This window comes from Anomaloglossus baeobatrachus, chromosome 8, assembly GCF_048569485.1.
Source record: "Anomaloglossus baeobatrachus isolate aAnoBae1 chromosome 8, aAnoBae1.hap1, whole genome shotgun sequence".
Classification (NCBI taxonomy): Eukaryota; Metazoa; Chordata; class Amphibia; order Anura; family Aromobatidae; genus Anomaloglossus; species Anomaloglossus baeobatrachus.
This window is the reverse complement of record NC_134360.1, coordinates 75142635-75159664: the sequence shown is the minus strand read 5'-3', so window position 1 is coordinate 75159664 and position 17030 is coordinate 75142635. Positions and strand designations below refer to the sequence as shown.

Here is a 17030-nt window from a genome sequence, read left to right as displayed (position 1 = left end):
ACCTGAATTGGGGTACAGGGTGTTTTACACTGGACCCATTTCTTTTACATATGTATGTTCTTGCACATTATGTTCGTATTTGGAGATTTCAACATTATGATATACATATACATTGCTGTTCATTGTTGATTCTTGCTTCCCATCTCTCTCTCCCTGCGGACGACCGTGCTGCGGCGTGCGTGGTTTCCTGGTTGACGCGACCCCGGGAGCGAGTGTGCACACCAGCTGTATTGTTTGTTGCGGGCAGGGGGTGTGTACTATGGTCTCTGTCACGACGCATGCTCCCTGTCCGGCCTGGCTGTGAGAGGCGCAGCGTGGTTGCCGGAGTGACGCGTCCCAGACACCACGTGAGTGCTCTCCGGCCGGGTAGCGGGGTGGGACTTCCGGGATTGATGACTACTTCCGCCTAGGCGGTCGCTGAGGAGATACGTCCTTACCACCCAGTATGTGGAACGCTGCCAGGAGGCTGAGCAGGATTTCCGTGTGCTCTGTCTGACTTTCGCTCTGGCGGCTGCCCACCACATCTGTTAATCATCACACAGTATTGGAGGGGCTATTTTAAAGCTTTCATCATTAGGGTTGTCCTCCTTGAGAAAGCAACAATACCTCCGCGAAACGCACGCTGGTGGTGATCCTATGTTCCTGTATGGGGGATCTTTATTGATCTGGGACTGGACCTCTGTTACCCCTATTGCACTAGCACTTTAGGTAAGAGTTATGGCCCTCTACTTTAATGGTTGCCCCTTTGAGTCCACTTTGTAATTACCTGATATAAGGTTTTTTTACTCCCTCCATGTGGTCTGTGGGGCAATTAATATATTATTGCGGTCCTTCTCTCAGTGATCATCATGTTTCCCCCCTACCTCTGGCTCGGGGGTCTTCATGGTGATTTAGGGTTTTGATCTAGTCCCGTGCATTTGCACTTTACAGTTCCTATGGGTTAACTTGATTATTTATGTTAGATCCTTTTCTTTCCCTCTGTATCCACACTATACCCTGATATGAGGTATGGACTGCCTATTGACTTAACCTTGTTTAATTCTTGTGGACTGTAGCGGGGTGAATTATATGTGGAATTGGTCGTTACCCATATACTATTATATACCACGTATCCCCCCTATCTCTTATTGTAGATTTTTATGCTGCAATTTTATGCTCGGTGTGTGATTTCGAATAAATATGAATACTTTTTTGTACAAATGCTCCTTTTTCTCCTGTTTTGATGTTAGTTTTGAGTAGAGCAGGCACTGATCAGCCTTATTGGGGCTGACTGTGTCCACCTATATGGCTCATATATTGAGATTTGTTTTTCTTCTTTGGAAACTTACCTTGGATTTAGGCTCCACCACTTTCCACATGCGCTCAGATTCCAGCACTATTTCTTCCTGGGTAACACCTAGAAAATAGGAGAAAATCAAAATAAATAAATAAAACTCAACTTTATGGCAGCGATCAGAGCTGACATTTTTAGCTTTTAATGAATTTCTAAAAGGCAGGCATTATGTACTTGTAAAGCTTACCATCATGACCTACTTTATGGTTGACCTAATAAAGAGAATTTTGTTTACTTACCGTAAATTCTTTTTCTTATAGTTCCGACATGGGAGACCCAAACCATGGGTGTATAGCTACTGCCTCCGGAGGACACACAAAGTACTACACTCAAACGTGTAGCTCCTCCCTCCGGCTATATACACCCCCTGGATGACAATCTACCCAGTTCAGTGCAAAAGCTGAAGGAGGACATCCACCCATAAGTAGAGAAAGAGTAAAACTCGGAAAGACCAGAACTCTGTCTACTAACAACAGCCGGTGAAACACACGGAACAAAAAACTGCCAACAGGCAACAGGGAGGGTGCTGGGTCTCCCATGTCGGAACTATAAGAAAAAGAATTTACGGTAAGTAAACAAAATTCTCTTTTTCTTTATCGTTCCTTATGGGAGACCCAAACCATGGGACGTTCCAAAGCAGTCCATGGGCGGGAAATAAACCAACTGAGAAGTAGGCAAAACCTAACTTCACAAATGGGCGACAGCCGCCTGAAGGATGCATCTGCCCAAGCTCGCATCTGCCGAAGCATGAGCATGCACCTGGTAGTGCTTCGAAAAAGTGTGCAGACTGGACCATGTGGCAGCCTGACAAACCTGCTGAGCCGTAGCCTGGTGCCTGAAAGCCCAGGAGGCACCGACAGCTCTGGTCGAGTGCGCCTTAATCCCCGGTGGGGGAGGCACCTGAGAACACTGGTAGGCATCGGAGATCTGATCTAACGAGCTAGAGTCGGTTTAGAAGCAGCAAGACCCTTGCGCTGACCAGTGGTTAGCACAAAAAGAGATGTGCACCGCCTAAAAACAGCGGTGCGTGACACATAGATTCAGAGCGCCCGCACCAAATCTAAGGAGTGCAACGCCTTCTCAAAGCGATGCACCGGGGCCGGACAAAGAGAAGGTAATGAAATGTCCTGGTTAAGGTGGAAAGGAGACACCACCTTAGGGAGAAAGTCCGGAGTCGGACGAAGAACCACCTTGTCTTGGTGAAACACCAAAAAGGGGGATTCTGAAGAGAGCGCAGCCAAATCCGAAACTCTCCTGAGAGAAGTTATGGCTACTAGAAAAACAACTTTCTGTGAAAGTCTAGACAAGGGAACTTCCCGGAGAGGCTCAAAGGGGGGTTTCTGTAAGGCCGTGAGGACCAGATTAAGGTCCCAGGGATCCAAGGGCCGCCGGTAAGGAGGAATGATGTGAGATGCGCCCTGCATGAAGGTGCGCACCTGAGCCAGTCGGGCGATACGCCGCTGGAACAATACCGACAGAGCCGACACCTGTCCCTTAAGAGAATTGAGGGACAGTCCTAGCTGTAGACCGGACTGTAGAAAAGACAGGATGGTCGGCAAGGAGAACGGCCAAGGGGCATGGCCGGACGAACGACACCAGGACAGGAAAATTTTCAAAGTCCTGTGGTAAATCTTGGCCGAGGAAGACTTCCGAGCCTGAGTCATGGTGGAGATGACCTCAGAGGGAATGCCTGAAGCCGTCAGGATCCAGGACTCAAGAGCCACGCCGTCAATCTGAGAGCCGCAGAATTCTGGCGGAAGAACGGACCTTGAGAGAGAAGGTCTGGGCGGTCCGGGAGACGCCACGGCACCTCTACGGACAGACGGAGCAGGTCTGGGTACCACGCTCGCCTGGGCCAGTCCGGAGCAATGAGCATGACTCGACGGCCCTCCATTCTGATCTTGCGCAGAACCCTGGGCAAGAGCGCTAGAGGGGGAAACACATAGGCCAGACGGAACTGAGACCAATCTTGAACCAGTGCGTCTGCTGCGAAGGCTTGAGGATCGTGGGAGCGAGCCACGTAAACCGGAACCTTGTTGTTGTGCCGGGATGCCATTAGATCTACCTCTGGAGTGCCCCACTTGCGGCAGAGTGATTTGAACACTGACGGATGCAGGGCCCACTCGCCGCCGTCTACGGTTTGACGGCTGAGATAATCGGCCTCCCAGTTTTCTACGCCTGGGATGTGGACTGCAGATATGGTGGACTTCGAGTCCTCCGTCCACTGGAGGATTCGTTGAACCTCCAGCATCGCCAGACGGCTGTGAGTCCCGCCCTGGTGATTGATGTAGGCAACCGCTGTCGCGTTGTCTGACTGGACTCGGATGTGCTTGCCCACCAACAGGTGGTGAAAGGCTAGGAGAGCTAGAAACACAGCTCTGATCTCCAGCACATTGATTGAGAGAGCTGATTCGGACGAGGTCCAAGTGCCCTGTGCTCGGTGATGGAGAAATACTGCTCCCCAACCGGAGAGACTGGCATCCGTGGTGAGGATTACCCAGGACGGAGTCAGGAAGGAGCGTCCCTGTGACAGAGAGAGGGGCCGAAGCCACCACTGAAGAGAGCTCCTGGTTTGTGGCGACAGAGCCACCAGCCTGTGCAAGGAAGAGATCCGCTTGTCCCAACAGCGGAGGATGTCCAGCTGCAGGGGACGCAGATGGAACTGAGCAAAGGGAACCGCTTCCATTGACGCCACCATCTGACCCAGCACCCGCATGAGGTGTCTGATGGAATGACGGCGGTGCCTCAGCAGAGAGCGTACCGCCAGACGAAGAGACTGCTGTTTGACTAAGGGCAGCTTCACAAGTGCCGGCAGAGTCTCGAATTGCATCCCTAGGTACTCGAGTTTCTGGGTTGGAATCAGAGTGGACTTGGGCAAATTGACAAGCCACCCGAACTGGACTAGAATGGCGAGAGTGAGCGAGACACTCCGCTGGCAGTCTGCACTGGATGAGGCCTTGACTAGAAGGTCGTCCAGGTAAGGAATCACTGCCAACCCCTGGAGGTGCAGGACCGCAACCACTGCTGCCATGACCTTGGTGAATACTCGAGGGGCCGTGGCTAGGCCGAAGGGGAGAGCCACGAATTGGAAATGTTCCTCTCCGATTGCAAAGCGTAGCCAACGCTGGTGCGAAACCGCAATTGGAACATGCAGATAGGCATCTCTGATGTCGATGGATGCCAGAAAATCTCCTTGGGTCATTGAGGCAATGACCGATCTCAGAGATTCCATGCGAAAGTGCCGCACCTGAACGTGCTTGTTGAGAAGCTTGAGATCCAGGATGGGCCGGAAGGAACCGTCCTTTTTGGGGACTAGAAAGAGGTTTGAGTAGAAACCGCTGAACCGTTCCCGGGCGGGAACCGGAACAATTACACCGTTGGCCTGCAGGGATGCCACGGCCTGAGAGAAGGCGGCGGCTTTGGAGCAGGGGGGGGTGGACAGAAAAAATCTGTTTGGCGGGCTGGAAGAAAATTCTATCCTGTAGCCGTGGGAGATGATATCCCGCACCCACTGATCGGAGACGTGTTGAAACCACACGTCGCCAAAGTGGGAGAGCCTGCCACCGACCAAGGACGTTGCTGGCGTAGCCAGATAGTCAAGAGGAGGCTGCCTTAGTGGCAGCGGCTCCTCCGGCCTTTTGAGGACGCGGCTTTGCGCGCCAGATGGGTTTACGATCCTTGGCTGCGGTAGTGGACGAGGTCGAGGGCTTAGAGGCTGACCAGTTAGAGGAACGAAAGGAACGAAAATTCGATTGGTTCCTGCTCTGGACCGGTTTCCTGGCCTTAGTTTGCGGCAAGGAAGTACTCTTTCCGCCAGTAGCTTCCTTAATTATGTCATCCAGCTGTTCTCCAAACAGCCGGGACCCAGCAAAAGGGAGACTCGCAAGGTACTTCTTAGAGGAAGCGTCTGCTTTCCACTCTCGAAGCCACAAGATCCTGCGGATCGCGAGGGAGTTAGCGGAGGCCACCGCCGTGCGGTGAGAAGCCTCCAGGATGGCAGACATGGCGTAGGATGCAAAAGCCGAAGCTTGAGAAGTTAAGGCATCCATCTCAGGAATAGAGTCCCTGGTGAGTGAATGCATCTCCGCCAGAGAGGCAGAGACTGCCTTAAGAGCCCATACTGCCGCAAAAGACGGGGAGAACGAGGCTCCTGCCGCCTCATATACAGACTTGGCCAGAAGGTCAACCTGGCGGTCAGTGGGATTTTTAAGAGAAGTGCCATCAGCCACAGCTACGACTGTGCGGGCTGAGATTCTGGACACCGGAGGGTCTACCTTTGGGGACTGGGCCCATTCCTTAACCACCTCTGGTGGAAAAGGAAAACGGTCATCTGAACTACGCTTCAGAAAGCGTTTGTCAGGACAGGCCCTGGGCTTGTTAACAGTGGTCTGAAAGCTGCAGTGGTTAAAAAACATACTTTTAGCTTTCTTAGGTGAGGTAAACTGGTGTACCTCTACCAGAGAGGTTTGTTCCTCTGACTCTGGTGGGTTGAGGTTCAGAACGGAGTTAATGGACGCAATCAAGTCACTAACATCCGCATCACCCTCAGACAAATCAATGGGGTACATAGAAGTAGCGTCTGAGCCCACAGTAAACGAATCCCCCTCGCCCTGCACGTCGGCACGTGAATCAGAGCCGTGGGACGAGGGAGGAGAAGGGTCCCTACGTCTCCGTTTAGGGGGACTGGGACCTAGAACATGCTCTGAGGGCTCCGCAGAGCTCTGAGCAGCAGAGACACTCTGAGGGGGGGGCTGATGCATAGACAGCAGTGTCCGGGACAGCTGCCCCATGGAGTCGGCAAAAGACTGTGAAATAGCTTGTGAAAAAGATGCTACCCAAGCCGGGGGTTCAGCTACCAGGGCCGGAGCAGCCGAGGGGACCCCTGAGGAGGCTCTAGGCTGAGACACAACCATATTAGCACAGGCATCACAATGTGGGAATGTGCTCGGCTCTGGCAGAATGCGCTTACATGCAGTGCAAAAAGCATACATGTTTGCAGCCATGCTCCGGGTGACAGACATGCTGCTGATGGGGGGGCTCTGCAGCAATAAAACACTCCTGTAGAATGCCTGAAAGTGTATATAAAAAGCCCACAACCAGAGGTTGTGGCTTACCACACCACTCTCTGTGTGCCCTCCGGATTCCACAGCTCCAAGTCCCAGTGAAGCGACAGCTTTCCCAAAACAGCAACAGCTGCAGCTCCCAGCGCCGTCCAGTGTAAGAACGCTGAGAAAATGGCGCTGGGAGGAGGAGGGGGGGCGTGTATAAGCCCAGGAGCGGGAAAAACGGAGGGCAGAGAGATACAGGACGAGGTACAGGGGAGGGCACATCTCTCCAGAGAGGAGAGTCCTCCCCTCTGCTGGCCGGGCGGTGAGCGGCGCCGTATGCAAAACATGCAGGGAGCCGAAAACGAAACTAGGCCCAAACTGAAGCCGGGGCCTAGATTTCAAAACGCGGCCGAGCAGCAGGCACCTTCGGCGCGGTTCTCAGGGGAAACTCCCAGAACCGGCCGAAATTTACAGTAAAGTTACAACACATACTGTCCCCCAAATAAAAGTACCCGGGACCCCTGAAAAACGTCTCAATACTTACCTCTTGAGACGCAGGGCCATGTCCCTGGAGAGGGGGGTAAATGCTCCTTCCAGCAGGGACCAGACAGGGCTGCGGATGAAGCCGGCCTCCTGCAAGCAGAGAGGACCGTGATGGCTCCCACTTCAAACAGAGCCTCGACAGAGGATGCGAAGGAGCTCGGCATGTGAAGGCTCCAGCCTTATTAAAGTCAACCTTAACAGCACCCCGCAGAGTGGGGCGTGAAGGGACATGCCGGGAGTCCAGACTGGACCCGCTTTTCTTCCAAATCTTTAAAAATAAAAATGAAAAATATCAGAGAATGCAAGTGTGTGTGACCTCCTGAAACACAAAGCAATGAACTGGGTAGATTGTCATCCAGGGGGTGTATATAGCCGGAGGGAGGAGCTACACGTTTGAGTGTAGTACTTTGTGTGTCCTCCGGAGGCAGTAGCTATACACCCATGGTTTGGGTCTCCCATAAGGAACGATAAAGAAAATAATAATAATAAAAAATAATAATCTTTCTTTATATAGCTCCAACATATTCCACAGCGCTTTACAATTCAGGAGGATCATATACAAAGAAGTAACAGTTATAGAAAATACCATATTTAGAGGGGAAAAAAAGACAACCCTGCTACAATGAGATGTGGGGGGGTGCAAGGAAGGTACAAGTGCTTATTTAGAATGACAATCCAGCCATCTCACGGAAATGGGGGATAGATAATGGTTTCCTGGACCATATGGCCAGAGCCTTGAGATGCATTTGGGTGCCATGGAGTTTGATGTGGAGTTATGTTGTGAGACGTTGTAGAGGGACTATGTGAATCGAATCTGATTAGGGAGTGTGGTAGGCCACCCTAAAAAGATGCGTTTTTAGGGAGCGTCTGAAGCTGAGTAAGTTGTGATTTGTCCTAACTTCTTGGGGTAGAGCGTTCCAGAGGTTTGGTACAGCTCGGAAAAAGTCTTGGATCTGGGAGTGGGAGGTTCGAATTAGTGTGAATGTTAGTCGAAAGTCGTTTGCAGAGCGTAGAGAACGGGTGGGGTGATAGACCGAGACAAGGGTGGAGATGTAGGGGGGTGCCGCACTGTGGAGAGCTTTGTGGGTGAGAACAAGCAATTTGAATTGGATCCTATGATATATGGGCAGCCAGTGCTATGACTGGCACAGAGCAGAGGCATCAGAGTAGCGATTAGCCAGATAGGTGACCCTGGCTGCTGCATTAGGGATGGACTGTAAAGGCCACGTCACACTAAGCAACATCGCTGCTAAGGAACGACTTTTGTGACGTAGCAGCGATGTTGCTAGCGATGTCGCGGTGTGTGACATCCAGCAACAACCTGGCCCCTGCTGTGAGGTCGTTGGTTGTTGCTGAATGTCCTGGACCATTTTTTAGTTGTTGCTCTCCCGCTGTGAAGCACAGATCGCTGTGTGTGACAGCGACAGAGCAACAACTGAATGTGCAGGCAGCAGGAGCCGGCTTCTGCGGATGCTGGTAACCACGGAAAACATCGGGTAACCAAGAAGCCCTTACCTTGGTTACCCGATATTTACCTTCGTTACCAGCATCCGCCGCTCTCACACTGCCAGTGTCGGCTCCCTGCTCCCTGCACACATAGCCGGAGTACACATCGGGTAATTAACCCGATGTGTACTGTGGCTAGGAGTGCAGGGAACAGGGAGCCGACACTGGCAGTGTGAGAGCGGCGGACGCTGGTAACGAAGGTAAATGTCGGGTAACCAAGGTAAGGGCTTCTTGGTTACCCGATGTTTACCATGGTTACCAGCGTTCGCAGAAGCTGGCTCCCTGCTTCCTGCACACGTAGCAGAGTACACATCGGGTAATTAACCCGATGTGTACTGTGGCTTGGTGTGCAGGGAGCCAGCACTAAGCGGTGCGCGCTGGTAACCAAGGTAAATATCGGGTTGGTTACCCGATATTTACCTTAGTCACCAAGCGCAGCATGCTTCCACGTGTAGCGACGCTCCAGCGATCCCTGCCAAGTCAGGTTTCTGGTGGGATCACTGGAGCGTCGCTTAGTGTGACATCTCACAAGCGACCTCCTAGCAACTTACCAGCGATCCCTATCAGGTTGTATCGTTGTTGGGATCGCTGGTAAGTTGTTTAGTGTGACTGGGCCTTAAAAGGAGAGAGTCTAGTGTGGGAATTACAGTAATCAAGGCGAGAGTGGATCAGGGCCACGGTGAGGGTTTTTGTCATTTCCATTGTGAGAAAGGGGCGGATTCTAGAGATGTTCTTGAGGTGCAAGCGGCAGGAGCGGGCAAGAGATTGTATGTGGGAGGTGAAGGAGAGATCAGTGTCAAGTATAACACCCAGACAGCGGGCCTGCAGCCTAGGACTTATCGTTGTGCCACACACAGAGAGGGAGATGTCAGGTTTAGGAAGGTTTAAGGACGAAGGAAAAGAAGGGAATTTTGTTTACTTACCGTAAATTCCTTTTCTTCTAGCTCCTATTGGGAGACCCAGACAATTGGGTGTATAGCTTCTGCCTCCGGAGGCCACACAAAGTATTACACTTTAAAAAGTGTAACCCCTCCCCTCTGCCTATACACCCTCCCGTGCATCACGGGCTCCTCAGTTTTGGTGCAAAAGCAGGAAGGAGGAAACTTATAAATTGGTCTAAGGTAAATTCAATCCGAAGGATGTTCGGAGAACTGAAAACCATGAACCAAAAGAACAATTCAACATGAACAACATGTGTACACAAAAGAACAAACAGCCGAAGGGAACAGGGGCAGGTGCTGGGTCTCCCAATAGGAGCTAGAAGAAAAGGAATTTACGGTAAGTAAACAAAATTCCCTTCTTTGTCGCTCCATTGGGAGACCCAGACAATTGGGACGTCCAAAAGCAGTCCCTGGGTGGGTAAAAGAATACCTCAATAAAAAGAGCCGAAAACGACCCCCTCTTACAGGTGGGCAACCGCCGCCTGAAGGACTCGCCTACCTAGACTGGCGTCTGCCGAAGGATAGGTATGCACTTGATAGTGTTTCGTGAAAGTGTGCAGACTAGACCACGTAGCTGCCTGACACACCTGCTGAGCCATAGCCCGGTGCCGCAATGCCCAGGACGCACCCACGGCTCTGGTAGAATGGGCTTTCAGCCCCAAAGGAAGCGGAAGCCCAGAAGAACGGTAGGCTTCAAGAATCGGTTCCTTGATCCACCGAGCCAAGGTTGACTTGGAAGCCTGCGAACCCTTACGCTGGCCAGCCACAAGGACAAAGAGCGCATCTGAACGACGCAGGGGCGCCGTGCGAGACACGTAGTGTCGGAGTGCTCTCACTAGATCTAAGGAGTGCAAATCCTTTTCACATTGGTGAATTGGATTAGGGCAAAGAAGGGAATTTTGTTACTTACCGTAAATTCCTTTTCTTCTAGCTCTTATTGGGAGACCCAGACGATTGGGGTATAGCTACTGCCCTCCGGAGGCCACACAAAGCACTACACTAAAAAGTGCAAGGCCCCTCCCCTTCTGGCTATACCCCCCCGTGGTATCACGGGTACTCCAGTTTTAGTGCCAAAGCAAGAAGGAGGAAGCCAATAACTGGTTTAAACAAATTAACTCCGAGAAACATCGGAGAACTGAAAAAACCGTTCAACATGAACAACATGTGTACCCGCAAACAACAAAAAAATCCCGAAGGACAACAGGGCGGGTGCTGGGTCTCCCAATAAGAGCTAGAAGAAAAGGAATTTACGGTAAGTAACAAAATTCCCTTCTTCTTCAGCGCTCTATTGGGAGACCCAGACGATTGGGACGTCCAAAAGCTGTCCCTGGGTGGGTAAAGAAATACCTCATGTTAGAGCTGCAAAAAACAGCCCTCCCCTACGGGGATGTCACTGCCGCCTGCAGGACTCTTCTACCTAAGCTGGCATCCGCCGAAGCATAGGTATGCACCTGATAATGCTTGGTGAAAGTGTGCAGACTGGACCAGGTTGCTGCCTGGCACACCTGTTGAGCCGAAGCCTGGTGACGTAATGCCCAGGACGCACCCACGGCTCTGGTTGAGTGGGCTTTTAGCCCTGAAGGAACCGGAAGCCCCGCAGAGCGGTAGGCCTCTAGAATTGGTTCTTTGATCCATCGAGCCAGGGTGGCTTTAGAAGCCTGCAATCCCTTGCGCGGACCAGCGACAAGGACAAAAAGTGCATCGGAACGGCGTATGGGCGCCGTTCGGGAGATGTAGATTCTGAGTGCTCTCACCAGATCTAGCAAACGTAAGTCCTTTTCATACCGGTGAACCGGATGAGGGTAAAAGGAAGGCAAGGATATATCCTGATTAAGATGAAACGAGGATACGACCTTAGGGAGAAACTCCGGAATGGGGCGCAGCACTACCTTGTCCTGGTGGAACACCAGGAAGGGAGCCTTGGATGACAGAGCTGCCAGCTCAGACACTCGCCGAAGCGATGTGATTGCGACAAGAAACGCCACTTTCTGTGACAGTCGAGAAAAGGAAACGTCCTTTAGAGGCTCGAAGGGCGGCTTTTGCAGAGCAACAAGTACTCTGTTCAGATCCCATGGATCTAACGGCCGCTTGTACGGGGGCACAATATGATAGACCCCCTGTAGGAACGTGCGCACCTTAGGAAGACGTGCTAGACGCTTCTGAAAAAACACAGACAGTGCCGAGACTTGCCCTTTAAGGGAACTGAGCGACAAGCCCTTTTCCAACCCCGATTGCAGGAAGGAAAGAAAGGTGGGCAATGCAAATGGCCAAGGGGATACTCTCTGTGCAGAGCACCAAGATAAGAAAATCTTCCACGTCCTGTGGTAGATCTTAGCAGACGTTGACTTCCTAGCCTGTCTCATTGTGGCTACGACTCCTTGAGATAATCCTGCAGACGCTAGGATCCAGGACTCAATGGCCACACAGTCAGGTTCAGGGCCGCAGAATTCTGATGGAAAAACGGCCCTTGGGACAGTAAGTCTGGTCGGTCTGGCAGTGACCACGGTCGACCGACCGTGAGATGCCACAGATCCGGATACCACGATCTCCTCGGCCAGTCTGGGGCGACGAGTATGACGCGGCTGCAATCGGATCTGATCTTGCGTAACACTCTGGGCAAGAGTGCCAGAGGTGGGAAGACGTATGGGAGCCGGAACTGCGACCAATCTTGAACTAATGCGTCTGCCGCCAGAGCTCTTTGATCGCGCGACCTCGCCATGAATGCCGGGACCTTGTTGTTGTGCCGGGACGCCATTAGGTCGACGTCCGGCACTCCCCATCGGCGACAGATTTCCTGAAACACGTCCGGGTGAAGGGACCATTCCCCTGCGTCCATGCCCTGGCGACTGAGGAAGTCTGCTTCCCAGTTTTCTACGCCGGGGATGTGAACTGCGGATATGGTGGAGGCCGTGGCTTCCACCCACATCAGAATCCGCCGGACTTCCTGGAAGGCTTGCCGACTGCGTGTCCCCCCTTGGTGGTTGATGTATGCCACCGCTGTGGAGTTGTCCGACTGAATTCGGATCTGCCTTCCTTCCAGCCACTGCTGGAAGGCTAGTAGGGCAAGATACACTGCTCTGATTTCCAGAACATTGATCTGAAGGGTGGACTCCTGCGGAGTCCACGTCCCCTGAGCCCTGTGGTGGAGAAACACTGCTCCCCACCCTGACAGACTCGCATCTGTCGTGACCACTGCCCAGGATGGGGGCAGGAAGGATCTTCCCTGAGACAATGAGGTGGGAAGGAGCCACCATTGTAGAGAGTCCTTGGCCGTCTGGGAAAGAGAGACTTTCCTGTCCAGGGACGTTGACTTCCCGTCCCATTGGCGGAGAATGTCCCATTGAAGTGGGCGCAGATGAAACTGCGCAAAGGGAACTGCTTCCATGGCTGCCACCATCTTCCCGAGGAAGTGCATGAGGCGCCGTAAGGGGTGCGACTGGCCCTGAAGGAGGGATTGCACCCCTGTCTGTAGTGACCGCTGCTTGTTCAGCGGAAGCTTCACTCTCGCTGCTCGAGTATGGAACTCCATGCCAAGATACGTTAGTGACTGTGTCGGAGACAGATTCGACTTTGGAAAGTTGATGATCCATCCAAACGTCTGTAGAGTCTCCAGTGTAGCATGTAGACTGAGTTGGCATGCCTCTTGAGAGGGTGCCTTGACAAGTAGATCGTCTAGGTAAGGGATCACCGAGTGTCCCTGAGAGTGCAAGACTGCTACCACTGCCGCCATGACCTTGGTGAAAACCCGTGGGGCTGTCGCCAGACCGAATGGCAGAGCTACGAACTGAAGATGTTCGTTTCCTATCACAAAACGTAGAAAACGTTGATGTTCTGTAGCAATTGGCACGTGGAGATAAGCATCTTTGATGTCTATTGAGGCAAGGAAGTCTCCTTGAGACATTGAGGCCACGACAGAGCGGAGGGTTTCCATCCGGAACCGCCTGGCGTGCACATGTTTGTTGAGCAGCTTTAGATCCAGAACAGGACGGAACGAGCCGTCCTTTTTTGGAACCACAAAGAGATTGGAGTAAAACCCTCGCCCTTGTTCCTGAGGCGGTACAGGAACCACTACTCCTTCCGCTCTTAGGGAGTCCACCGCCTGCAGCAGGGCATCTGCTCGGTCTGGATGTGGGGAGGTTCTGAAGAACCGAGCTGGAGGACGAGAACTGAACTCGATTCTGTACCCGCGCGACAAAATGTCTGTCACCCACCGGTCTTTGACCTGTGACATCCAAATGACGGAAAAGCGGGAGAGCCTGCCCCCGACCGGAGATGCGGAGGGGGGGAGCTGGAAGTCATGAGGTGGCCGCTTTGGAAGCGGTTCCTCCATTTGCTTTCTTGGGGCGCGCGTGAGCCCGCCAGGAATCTGAGCTTCTTTGCGTCCTCTGAGTCCCTTTGGACGAGGAGAATTGTGTCTTGCCCGAACCTCGAAAGGACTGAAACCTCTGCTGCCACTTTTTCTGCTGAGGTTTGCTTGTTCTGGGCTGGGGTAAAGAAGAGTCTTTACCCTTGGACTGTTTAATGATGTCAGCCAATGGTTCGCCAAACAGTCTATCTCTAGATAAAGGCAGGCTGGTTAAACATTTTTTGGAACCAGCATCTGCTTTCCAGTCCTTTAACCACAAGGCTCTGCGCAAAACTACCGAATTGGCGGACGCCATTGAGGTGCGGCTGGTAGATTCTAGGACCGCATTGATAGCGTAAGACGCGAACGCGGACATCTGCGAGGTAAGGGACGCCACTTGCGGCACCGCTGGATGTAAGATAGCATCCACTTTTGCTAAACCAGCTGAAATAGCTTGGAGTGCCCATACGGCTGCGAATGCTGGAGCAAACGACGCGCCGATAGCTTCATAGACAGATTTTAACCAAAGGTCCATCTGTCTGTCATTGGCATCCTTAAGTGAAGCGCCATCCTCCACTGCAACTATGGATCTAGCTGCAAGTTTGGAAATCGGGGGGTCTACTTTTGGACACTGGGTCCAGCGCTTGACCACATCAGGGGGAAAAGGAAAACGTGTATCCTTAGAACGTTTAGAGAAACGCCTTTCTGGATGAGCGTCGTGTTTCTGGATTGACTCTCTGAAGTCAGAGTGATCCAAGAAAGCACTTAATTTACGCTTGGGATAGAGGAAACGAAACTTCTCCTGCTCTGCAGCTGCCTCCTCTGCTGAAGGGGCTGGGGGAGAAATATCTAACAGTCTATTGATGGCTGAGATAAGATCGTTTACCATGGCGTCCCCATCCGGGGTATCCAGATTGAGAGGGGTTCCAGGATAAGACTCCTGATCACTCTCATCAGACGCATCACAGGGAGACTGATTGCGCTGAGACCCTGAGCAGTGTGATGACGTTGAGGGTCTTTCCCAGCGAGCTCGCTTAGGGTGGCTGGGGCTATCATCTGAGTCATAATACTCAGCCTGTGAAGCCGGGGACCCCCTTGCAGTCTGGATTAAATCCAACTGAGGGGGATTAGAGGACAGAGACCTCGCCGTGTCCATAGACTGAGCCCCAGGCATGGATTGCAAAGTTTCAAGGATTTTTGCCATAGTCACAGACATATTATCCGCAAAAACTGCAAAGTCTGTCCCTGACACCGGGGCAGGACTTACAGGCGTCTCAGCCTGGGTCACTATCTCTCCTGACTCCGGCTGGCGAAGCAGCACCGGATCTGAGCATTGCACACAATGGGGGTCCTTGGAGCCTGCTGGTAGAGCAGCCCCACATGCAGCACACGCAGTGTACACAGCCCTAGCCTTGGCAGCCTTGCGTTTTGCGGATGACATGTTGCTGCCTCCTCAGAGCGATCTGGGTATACAGCCAGGAAGCGATCTCACAGTGCAAGCAATAAGGAAATATATATATGTCCAGTGACACAGTACACTAATACACACTGAGGCACTAGAGGGGCCAGCTGAAAAGCCGCTTACCGCCCGCTTAAGAGCGGGTGTGTGATCTCCAAAGCCCCCTAGTCAAGGTCTCCCAGAGCCTTGCGTCCTTCCTCCAGCCAGACATGCATGTAATGGCTGCCGGCGTCCTGAGAGAGGAGGGGGGGCGGGCCCTGGGCGTTCCTGGCTAAGAGCGGGAAGCCTGCTTCCCTCAGTGCCTAGTGAGAGGGCTGGAGCATGTAAATCAGGCTCCAGCCCTCGTCGCTGCCGTGAAACAGCGTCTCTCCCCTACCCTGATTGACAGGGTGGGGGCGGGAACGAATCGGAGCTGCCGGCGTCCTAGGCCGCAAAAGCCGGGGACTAGATTTATAAACGCCACCGCCGTAAAAGCGCGGTCGGCGTGTCCCCGGCGAACTAAAAGTCACAGCAGCGCCGCCGGTCCAGCGGGGGTCGGCGCTGCGTTCCCACACACAGAAAAAAGTCCCCCAGTTAAACTGTAGGAACACTAGCTCTAGCGTTACGGTCCCCGGCGCACTACAACACCCAGCCAGCCCGGAGTGTGTCTGTGCCTGCCGGGGACACAGAGTACCTGTATGATGCAGGGCCATGTCCCTGATGGTACTCCTGCTCGGCATCCACCAGGTTCTATGGGTCTGTGGATGGAGCCCGGCGTCAGAGCTTTGAGGCCGGCAGGATCCCACTTCCACAGAGCCCTACAAGGGGATGTGGAAGGAAAACAGCATGTGGGGCTCCAGCCTCTGTACCAGCAATAGGTACCTCAACCTTACAACACCATCAACGGGTGAGAAGGGAGCATGCTGGGGGCCCTATATGGGCCCTCTTTTCTTCCATCCGAAATAGTCAGCAGCTACTGCTGACTAAAATCTGTGGAGCTATGCGTGGATGTCTGACCTCCTTCGCACAAAGCTTGAAAACTGGAGTACCCGTGATACCACGGGGGGGTATAGCCAGAAGGGGAGGGGCCTTGCACTTTTTAGTGTAGTGCTTTGTGTGGCCTCCGGAGGGCAGTAGCTATACCCCAATCGTCTGGGTCTCCCAATAGAGCGCTGAAGAAATGAAGGTAAGGAGATATCCTGATTGAGATGAAAAGGAGATACCACCTTAGGGAGAAATTCCGGAACAGGACTCAGAACCACCTTATCCTGGTGAAAAACCAGGAAGGGGGCTTTGCATGACAGCGCTGCCAGCTCCGACACTCTAGGGAGCGATGTAACTGCCACTAGAAATGCCACCTTCTGCGAAAGACGTGATAAAGAGACATCCCGCAGCGGCTCGAAAGGTGGTTTCTGAAGAGCCGTTAGCACCCTGTTAAGATCCCAGGGTTCCAGCGGACGCTTGTAAGGTGGGACTATGTGGCAAACTCCCTGCAGGAACGTGCGGACCTGCGGAAGCCTGGCTAGACGCTTTTGAAAAAATACGGATAGCGCCGATACTTGTCCCTTGAGAGAGCCGAGAGACAATCCCTTGTCCATTCCGGATTGAAGGAATGAAAGAAAAGTGGGTAAGGCAAAAGGCCAGGGAGTAAAACCCTTATCAGAGCACCTGAGATAACCCTGAGGACGCTAGGAGCCAGGACTCAATGGCCACACAGTCAGGTTGAGGGCCACAGAATTCAGATGGAAAAACGGCCCTTGTGACAGCAAGTCTGGGCGGTCTGGGAGCGCCCACGGTTGACCCACCGTGAGATGCGACAGATCCGGGTACCATGACCGCCTCGGCCAATCTGGGGCGACGAGAATGGCGTGACGAC

General features: G+C 52.7%; 1 protein-coding gene across 1 annotated transcript in view; it reads right to left on the bottom strand.

Annotated features, from left to right (window-relative positions):
* Positions 1-17030, bottom strand: part of LOC142250027 (uncharacterized) — a 257435-nt gene that overhangs the window by 59042 nt on the left and 181363 nt on the right. Inside the window, exon 16 of the mRNA XM_075322090.1 lies at positions 1329-1396. Within this exon, the coding sequence (XP_075178205.1) occupies positions 1329-1396 (68 nt within the window). The remainder of the gene's footprint in view (positions 1-1328; positions 1397-17030) is intronic.